Raw genomic sequence first — 9,772 nt, 5'->3', positions numbered from 1 at the left:
TTCTCCCCTTCCTGAAGTCGCAATGGAGCAGACCAGTACTGAAGAACGAGGGAGGGGGGGTGACTGGCTGAAAGGTCATGTTGCCATCTACCAACATAACCGTCGTTTAGTTTGCCATCATCATCAAGGCAGATTGAAGAGATCCACGTGAATTGTTGCCTTTACAACCTCTCTTGTCTGTCGTCCTCGACGCTCTCAGGAATTACTCTGTATTTTTCGAATCGATCCAAGTCAAACGGAGGACAAATTTGACGATGGTTCAACGATTGCCCTTTTAGTTCCATGGTTGTGAAGAAAAGGGATATCAGTCCACCTTCCACAGCTTCAATTCTAATTCCACCTTCGTTTAGGTCCATTCCAATATCCAAGACAATCACTTTTCTACTCCTTCAACTGAATCTGTTCAATGTGCAAATGAAGCTTGCATTCGACCTTCCGCTGTCAATTTCCACATATCTCGACGCTCATCAATTTCTCTAGCACAAAAAAAACGTCGGCCACCAATATGGTAGCCAAGGTAACTCCTGAAGGTGTTACAAGAGGCACGAGTTTGGAGATGGCTTGGCTGGGAGATCGGACTGCCGTTTTTCCGAAAGTGAGGAGAGGCGGGACAAGGCACTCGTTGAGGTCAAATAGACAAGATGGAGAAATCGGAATAGATGTTCGACCGCGAAATTCGTAACTCTCCTGTTAAAAAGATGAACTTATGACCTGTTGATCTATCATTAGGGTTAGTGATGTTGTTTCACCTTTCCTTCTGGTCGGGACCCACCTAGATGGACGGGTACGGATGGATGGATACGAAATAGATGGATAGACGGGCACGAATAGATGAATGCGAGATGGATGGATGAGTATCAATGGAGGGATGCAAGACGGACGGAGGGGTACAGGTAAATGGATGGATGGACGGGTACGGGTGGATGGATGTGGAATGGATGGACGGACACAAGATGGATGGATGAATACGGGATGCAGCCGCAATGGTTGGATTCTAGACAAATGGACGACCGAGTGAGTCAGAGACAGATTGACAAGTCCGCGCAGGAAGGTTGGATAGAGGTAGGGTTAGGAGAATGGATGGATAGGCGAGAGAATTTCAGGATAACATCGGTGAATGCGAGGAACGCGGATCAAGGGTTCAGCAGAAATTGCCTTCCACATCTACCATACATGGAACAGAAATTGGACAGCTCCTACTAGTCTTGTCTGTTGATAGCTCGGACGACAACCTGTCAAGGGTGCCACTTTGTCCTCTTACTTTCCTTTTGCTTTGCACGTACCTTCCAGGACTGGATCTGACAACCAGATGGATGCGAGGAAACGTGGAATGATGGATCTTAACTAGAACCAGGAATGATAGGCAAGTAGGCGTGTGGATAGATGGCCCAGGAACGAATAAGCAGACCAGGTGTACTGACGGAAGTCTGGATCGACCGTTTGGACGGTGGAAGGGAGAATGAAGGCATTCCATGTGTTGATGGTTGAAGTGGCGGGAGTACTTGAAGCAAAAGGCGCGAATGATTGAGCTACGGATCGAATGGGTCCAATCTAATTCTTCCCCCGGAAAGAGACACCTCGGAGTAGGTTCACGAATCAACGGATGTTTCTAAGGAGTGCATCTTCCAGGTGCTCAAATGGGGATGCTTCGACACTGAAAGGATCTGGATTGCTTCATACCGACAAATGTCCCAAGGCTGTCGACCTCGCCAATTCGTTGTCTAGCCTTCGTAGAGGGTGCGGTAGCAGGACGTACCACTCGGTAACCATTCAAACTGCATTGCTACGAGCTGGACGATCCTGCTAATCGGGATGATTCGGTGTCGACGTGTCGAGACCAATCATGCTTAGAGTGGACAATGAAGAAGTAATTCGATGAGTCCTACCTCAACTGGAAGGGTCATGTTAGAAGCTAACATTTCAAGCCGATGCGACAGCAAATGACGGTGGACCTCAAAGTCTACCGATTTATTCCCCATTTCTTCAACTCGCAAAACGTGATTGGCATTACTGCCAGCTGTCTGTACTTCGTTTGTTCACCGAACGAGAATAGCACCGGCTGTTATTCCGCCACCCACTTCCAAGGCGCGCACCGCTTCCCAGACGACGTTCTTGATTCCTAAATGGCAACTCGATTTCCTCTTTGGAAATAGCTAGAACCAATGGATCGACGGGGAGAAAGTTCCATTCCTACACCGAAGTGGCTCTTTGCCTTTGGCAGAACATCTCGAACCACCTTATCCTCCAAAGACGATGCTCCCTCGGATGTGTGCGTGGTGGACTGCAGACGCAATGGCTGAGATCCACTCAACACAGTCCAATCAAACTGGAACGTGTGTAATACAACTTCTCCCTTACAAAGACATGGAACTAGTGCATTGGTCGGACGAAGGTCCCTTCCTATTCTCGCAAGATAACGCAACGCAAGACCTCCATGAAAAAGAGCCTTACACAGCCACCTCAGGGTTGATAGAAGTCACATGCAAAGTAGACGGAGATGGGTACGGGGAGATCTTTTCCTCCTAGAAATAGAAGCCTTCAGCAGTTCGTCAAACCTCTTATTGGAAAGGGGCAGTACGAAGTCATCCGAACCGCGAACTAGTTCCAGCTATGGCAGATAGAACAAAACTTTAAGTCAACAGATAACCGGCTGAAATGAAGAACTCCTTCAAGGGGGACGACAACCGTCCTTCGCCCCGCAGAGCTTTCTCCCACCTCCCAGCAATTGACCGTCCCGAAGGCAGATCCAACAGTACGGCTAAATCATCTCAGAACAGTCAGCACTACTGTGCCCTGCATACTGCAACGCTGACCTCTGAGGCCGATACGGTTGACCCATTGCGTGGAACAGACCTGGCAGAACACGAAATCTCCGCGTGCAAACACAAGAACGCCACAACTGAGAAAAAAACTCACTTCCACTCAATCCTTGTGGTGTGGAGTGAAACGGTGCCCCGGGTCGCAATGAGACGACCCGGAGGAGCCTCGCTAGATTGCGCCATCAACTCGGCGTGCAACACCCGATCCGGGGGCGGAAGGCTTCGAGAATGTCGAAAGCCCAGCCCGGCGCCACACACAGGAGGGAACAAAAAAAGCACAAACAATTTATCTCTAATCTAAACACGGGAAGGATACAAGTTAACTCCTCCTCTTCCCCCTCCTCCTCTACTAGAAGAAAAAAAAAACAACCCCGAAGAATAGATCCCAACGATTTCAGAGCCTGTCCAAAAAGTAAAAGACTGTTTACCCGTCTACCTTTCCCAAAATCCGATTGGCAGAGGTAGAGGGTTTGGTACAAAAAGGTTCAGAAGCAGAGTAACAGAGTAACAACTGCAGCTAAAGGGGGGTGCGGAGGGGTTACACCGAGACACAAAAAACGGCGGGTAGGGGGTACAAAGGGACTGAGACACGCAAAAATTGCAAAGCACCTTGGAAAGCGTGCGTGCTGCGGTACGAGCAGAAAAGTTTTCCTCTTCTACGTCTACAACAGCATGCGGGCTGGCATTTCAATGAGACTCTTGAACTCCTTCAACCACTTTGCACCAACAGCTCCGTCCACGACGCGATGGTCACAGCACAGTGTCACGGCCAATTTCGTGACCGCCTTGTGTCTACAGAGAGAGAGGGAGAGAGAAGAGGAATGTGTCGTCAGAACCCAAATCTGTAGAAACTCAGAAAAACTTATGGATGGGGTATTCTTGACGAGGAGGCATTCATGGATTCGATCAAAAGCGGGTAGCATGAAATGCTTCCAGAAAGAGCGATCTAGTGGATGCAGACGATGATATTCACGAATCGAGTCAAGGATCCGGAGTTTTAGTTTGCTCAAAGAATAAAAAATCAACTGGTGGAATTTGAGAATCGGTTCAAACAAACACCGACACTCAACGTTGAAATAGGGACCAAGCAAAGGGTGATGGAATTCAATCCAAAATGCAAGGCATTCTTAAGCTAACACCCAACCTCATCACCATCAATAGGGCGTCCAAATGCCTCCTTCAACACGCCTGCAGGCCAAATAGAACCAGTGCCCAGAATTCCTATCTCAACGGCTGTGACGAATTCGTCGACGAAACAACAATTCTCTGCTCCAAACACCAAATAATGCCCAGAATGTCGTCACTTCGGCCTTCAATTCAATTGCATTGCTAGGGAAACTTCAATTCTCCGTAACAAAACCCAACGTACCCCTTCTCCTCATCAGGAACGATGACCTGTTCCGATCCACCAACGGCGAGAATGCAGGCCTGGGGTGGATTGATGATGGCACTGAACGACGAGATGCCGAACATGCCGAGGTTGGAGATGGTAATGGTGCCGCCCTAGATGTGGAAGGGGGGGGGGGGAGGAGCAAAAGAAAAAAGCCCAATTTCAGCAAGAATTGCATGAACAAACACGCACACATAAAGCAGCTGCTGGGTGCTTGTGTGCTGTGCCAAGCTGCGCGCACGCGGCAAATCGATAGCCTCGGCTGGGGCGCTGTGGGTGTCACCGCACCGTAACGTAACCGATACCTTTGAAAACGTTGAGGGCAGAAAAATTATGCAAGACACGATTTGCTCTCCCCACGTTTTGCTGTCAAAAGAGGCGGCTAGGAAGGTTTGAAGGCCAGTAATTTTGATGTCAAATACTCTCCCTCCTCATTTATGGAGAGTCGTTCCAAGAACAAAAGCAGCGCCAGAAAGGCAAGTAAAGCACATCGAGAAGGGATTTGGGGAATCCGTGGAGGATTTCAACACTTCGGAATAGGTGAAATAAAATGCAAATGCCCTTTCCAGGCTACAGTAAGAAATAAATGCCTTCAGCAACTCCAATGCCATTGGTTAGAAATGCAGCCCTCTCCAAAACTAACCTAAAACGAATGGCTAAAAGTGTTTTTCTATTACCGCTGCAAAGTGGAATTCGTAGTGCCGTATTTCAGTGAAATAGGACTACCACGAGATTTCCCGTTTCTGAGTGACGCCGATTGAAGCGGATCGACACCTGGCAGACGACCAACACTCGTGGTCAGCCGACGTAAAAAGGAAAAGTCATTTCGGCGCCCAAGACATCCACTCTCGATTCACCTAACTCGCTATTCAACAAAACTCCAAATCAGAATGGATGCAGACGCCTCGTTCCTCGCATCAAAACAACGTCCAGTGGTCTGCGGAATTCTGACAAGCACACAGCCAAGCAACTGTTTGACGGGCTGAAAATAGGCGGAGAAATCTTCATGGATTAGCGGGAATTAAACAACCTTAAAGACGTCTCGCATGATTTCATAAAAACAAACACATCTACAATACGGAGAGGCCTAAAGCAACACCTTCATCAGAAATAACCAACAATGAGATGGAATCTTCAAACCACGAACTGCCTTCACGCGAATCGCTGGAGGCTTGAAAGGCTGTCTTTCAGAAGTCAAATTAAAATTCCAAGATTCCGGCTCCTTTTTTCCCCAAAACGACCACAAAGACGCCAAAAAATTAAGCTCCGCCCCGAAAGAGGCAAAATCCCCCTCAAACTCATAGCGAACCAGTGCTTCTAAACTGGACAAGTTGAAATGAAGGTTCAAAATTGAAATTATTAAAAGAAAATAGAACTGAAACCTCACGTAGGGGCTTTTAAAAACATTTTTAGAGTAAAAAAGCGAGTTATTGTGTCCGCTGCTCACCTGGAATTCTTCCGGCTTTAGCTTGTTCTCTCGCGCTCTTGCCGCCAAGGCTCGAACCTCCCGACTGATGGTGAGAATGCCCTGGAAGCCACACAGAGAAGGTCAATTTGGGGGTCACACACACACAGTCTGTGTATGTGTATAGGACGAAACTAACCTTTGCGTCGGCATTGAAGATAATGGGAGTGATAAGACCACTGGGCGTTGCTACGGCGACACAAACATCACTGGAAGTATAACTAGGTGAAAGAAGATAAAAAATAGTAGTTCATTCAGACTTGGGCAGATTATTTTAAAAGCACCCGGCTAGGAAACAAAACAAGCACATCTAAAACGATTATCTTCTACCCCAGCTTCGTAAACGCCACATTAAAAAAGTACGAACCATCCGAGGTAACCAACATCTGGCAACACGAAGCAGCAACTTACCGACGAATGAAGGTGCCCATCCATGCGGAGTTGCAATCGGGCACAGCCTTGTTGGCAAGCGCCATGGCCTTGATAAAGATATCATTGACGGAGATTTTGACAGGTTTTTCACCGGGTGCCGCATGCGTCACCAACGAGGCATTTACACTTTCACGCAGCTTCAGAACCTCGTCCAGCTCGACCTCCACAGTGAGGTAGTAGTGCGGAATCGTCTGTTTCGATTCAGTCAGGCGTTTGGCGATAGTCTGCCAGGAGGGGGAGGGAAGAAATGAAAATGACATGAATGGAACTTTGGCCTAAATTCGGCACAAGGGTGTATTATTTTTAGACAAAGTGGTGCTATCACAAACCTAAATTAAGCATTGCATTCATTGCAAGCACGTGTGTGGATTAAATGATGCAGTCCACTTCTTTTTTAGCCGGTGGAACAGCGTTTGCAGGGCGGACGCACACCTTCGAGTAAAGGACTTAAACAATAATGTCATCACGACGCGAAAAGCACAAATAACCTGAGTCACACCACCGCCACCACTTCAAACGAGGCTTTGATGATGCAGTGGATAAGCACACGTACTTAGAGCTACTATTCGTTCACGTTTTTAAAATTACTTCCACCCGAAAACTTCTCACCGGAGGTTGGTGATTTGAACTATAGACCATCGAAAGGCACAGTTGGCGAAACTTCGAAACCAAATTAAAAAAAATACCACAAGCCTTTGGAAAATTTCATTAAATAACGGCATCAAGATCGCCTAAATCAACCCCCCACGGATTAATGGGGCCTAGAGGTAACAAGAAGACTAAGGCTTAAATGCAAGAGCTTGGAAACGTCAGGGAGTTTTCAACCTTAACAAGGGTTTAAAGGACATTCCATATCAAAGATCTGCCAAACCAACGGTTAAAGAGAGGTTGTTCAAGTTACAATCCACCTAGAAGCAAAATTGGCGGGGCTTTCTCCCCAATTAATATCTACTAGAAGCTTACATAAAGAAGCAGTAAACCAAAAGCCCAAACCCTACTACAGGGACCCTCAGACTGTACAACACTCATTGAATCCAGTAGGTACCAGAGACGCTAAATTTAACCCGCCTCATTTACAGTGAGAACCGCAAACTTGACTTACAGAGCGCATTCCAGTGAGCGGAACATCGGTGTAGCCAGAGGCGGCCGGTGCACCTACAACAATGTTGTCCAGATCGGCCAGCACGAAGCAGCCATCCACGCCACTGCCAGTGCCGGTGAGTGTGGACAAATCGATGCCGCGCTCAAGAGCGACACGTCGGGCCAGTGGGGAGATGAAAAGACGAGCACCACTGCCGGCTGGACGCATGGCGGGAGCCACAGGAGGAGGAGGTGGCGGCGGTGCAGCTGCTGGTGCGGGCGGAGGTGGCGGCGGTGCAGCTGCTGGTGCGGGCTGAGGTGGCGGCGGCGGAGCGGCGGCTGCTGGTGCAGGTGGGGGTGGCGGTGGTGGCGCTGGCGCAGCGGAGGGAGCAGAAGCCTATAAAAGGGAGAAAAGCTTACAGTCAGTAAGAGCAAAGTTCTATTAAGGATACTGAAGGTTGAAAGTCGTCTTCCCGCCTTTAGAGGATACACACATTTCAATGAAATGCTAAAACGTGATTGTGATTTTACCAACGCTTGATTTTAAATCAACGGGGGTAGGGAGGTCATTTTCGGACGATGAAATGGATAAACGAGTTGACTTGACTACACTCCCTATCACAGCCAAAACCTAGACCTCCCGTAGCTGATCTAACTGAATATTTTAACTTCAGTTGATGCTGAACTAACTATTTCCCCCAAACTAGACAACAAAGTTACAGTGCATGATTTTGCATAATGGAGGGCCATAACACGACCTCCAGGGCACTGAGTTCACGTCTGCATAAAAAATCAACAATCAGCTAGCAGTGATTGAACTAGTCTGCCTCTAAAATCAGCTTGAAGTCGAGGACTAAATCTCTACTTCCTAAGCTGATTTGATGATAAGAATACTGCGGTCATCATGAAATGATCAGAAAGGCAAATTGACAAGACCAAAAATAGATTTACCTCCAGTGTTAGTGAAAATAGTAAGCTTAGGAAACCTCGCTACCGTTTTAGTGACAAAAGTGAGGCATTCTTGCACATTCGAAATGAACTGAATTGGATAAGTGGCTAAAACAATTAGTAAAAAAACTGATTTCACCATTGAGAAGATTGGCCCATCACTAAGGCGGGATGGGCTTCGCAACAAGCAATTCATTCTTATAAACAAGTTCACTATCTCAATTGGACTTTGTGTAACTATTACCGAAGCCGGAGAGTACGGCATTTCGCAAGATTTTCAGGTCGCATTAGGGGCCTAGCAACTAGAGAAACAATTCAGTTCTTATTTCAGTACTTAAGCATATCATTCTAAATTTTCTAGCGCGAGCTCAAATTGCGCCAACGTGAATCAACTTTATAAGTCCCAGATCATGGAATTTCATGGTAGACTGCACCATAGATAATCAGGCTTTATCACTAACGGTTGGAACTCACCAGAAGCCCTTAACGAGGTCATATTAAGACAACAACTGAGAGCTTCGGATCAAAACAGAACTGAGGCCACGCAGGTTCCAATGTGGGCGTAGTATAAACCAAGGAAAATGCTTCTGAAATATTCTAATCAATCTAGAAACAACGTAAGAGACTGAACAGAAACAAAAGTGTCAAATTAGATGAGACGTTAAGAAGCAACGAAGGTAACAACCAACTTAAAATGCAGACAGTAAGGAGGACTTCTGACGCCTGTTTATGAAGCTCAGCCACAGCAACAGACAAAAGGGCAGCAAGCAAACTAGTTTACTATAAGGTATGCCTAAACAAGTCCGATTCCTACGAGGAACGAAACCTCAAGAAAATTCGACCTTAAAGGAAGCAGAGTCGGAACAAAACCCGAAAGGATATGTCTGCACAAATGAATAGTCGGTATGGAAATTCAAAAAGATGACTTCAGCACCATAACACAAAATAAGAAGGAAGAGCTAACTGAAAACTAAAAGCCTGTCAAAAGGCCAGAAATTACAGAGTAGTAGAGCAATTAACAAAACCACATACCCCAGCAGACTCCGGTTGGAAGTCCTTAAAGGCACCGATCGAGGCCTCATCCTCAACAATGATCACAAGAGGCTAAAAGAAATAGGAAATTACAAGAATGGCGACGCATGTCTTACAGCTCCAATAGGGACGTTTTTGGTGCCCGCAGGGACGAGAATTTTGGCAATGTAGCCCTCATCACTGGAGTCCATCGACATGGTGGCCTTGTCAGTCTCAATTTCAGCCAACAAATCACCTTCTCCCACCTGATCACCCTCGTTCTTCGCCCAGCTGACAACATTGCCTGTCTCCATGGTTGGAGACAAGTTTGGCAAATTGACGACGACATGACGTGGTAACGCTGGTGGAGAACAACAAAATAATGCTAACGGTAGACTTACAAGAGAAGAGCCGAGCAGAACCGAGATAATTGTGTTGTAATTTAGTGAGAATCCTGTAACCAAGTTGGTAAAACCCGGGAGAAATCCAGACTTACTGATGTTTGGCGAAGAGATTTTGAGGTGTTCTCACTGGGATGGTCTGGTAGAACCTACCGAATGCGGCAAGAGGTAGAATCTTGCCACAGAGATAACGACTAGAAACGAAAGCACCCCTGCACATAGCCAT

General features: G+C 46.9%; 1 protein-coding gene across 1 annotated transcript; it reads right to left on the bottom strand. All coding sequences in view use genetic code 11, as the record gives it.

Annotated features, from left to right (window-relative positions):
• Window positions 1–3,481: 3,481 nt before the first annotated feature.
• Window positions 3,482–9,772, bottom strand: EGR_09744 (Dihydrolipoyllysine-residue acetyltransferase component of pyruvate dehydrogenase complex; the record flags this gene model as incomplete). Its single annotated transcript, XM_024498993.1, has 10 exons — window positions 3,482–3,611; window positions 4,189–4,322; window positions 5,657–5,737; window positions 5,814–5,895; window positions 6,086–6,330; window positions 7,209–7,583; window positions 9,167–9,238; window positions 9,283–9,506; window positions 9,547–9,599; window positions 9,642–9,772. The coding sequence occupies 10 exons, from the start codon at window positions 9,770–9,772 to the stop codon at window positions 3,482–3,484; spliced, it is 1,527 nt and encodes a 508-aa protein (XP_024346594.1).

The sequence above is a fragment of the Echinococcus granulosus genome, assembly GCF_000524195.1.
Source record: "Echinococcus granulosus chromosome Unknown EG_S00164, whole genome shotgun sequence".
Taxonomy (NCBI): Eukaryota; Metazoa; Platyhelminthes; class Cestoda; order Cyclophyllidea; family Taeniidae; genus Echinococcus; species Echinococcus granulosus.
The sequence above is the reverse complement of the archived record's forward strand: the minus strand, read 5'-3'. Positions and strand labels throughout refer to the sequence as shown.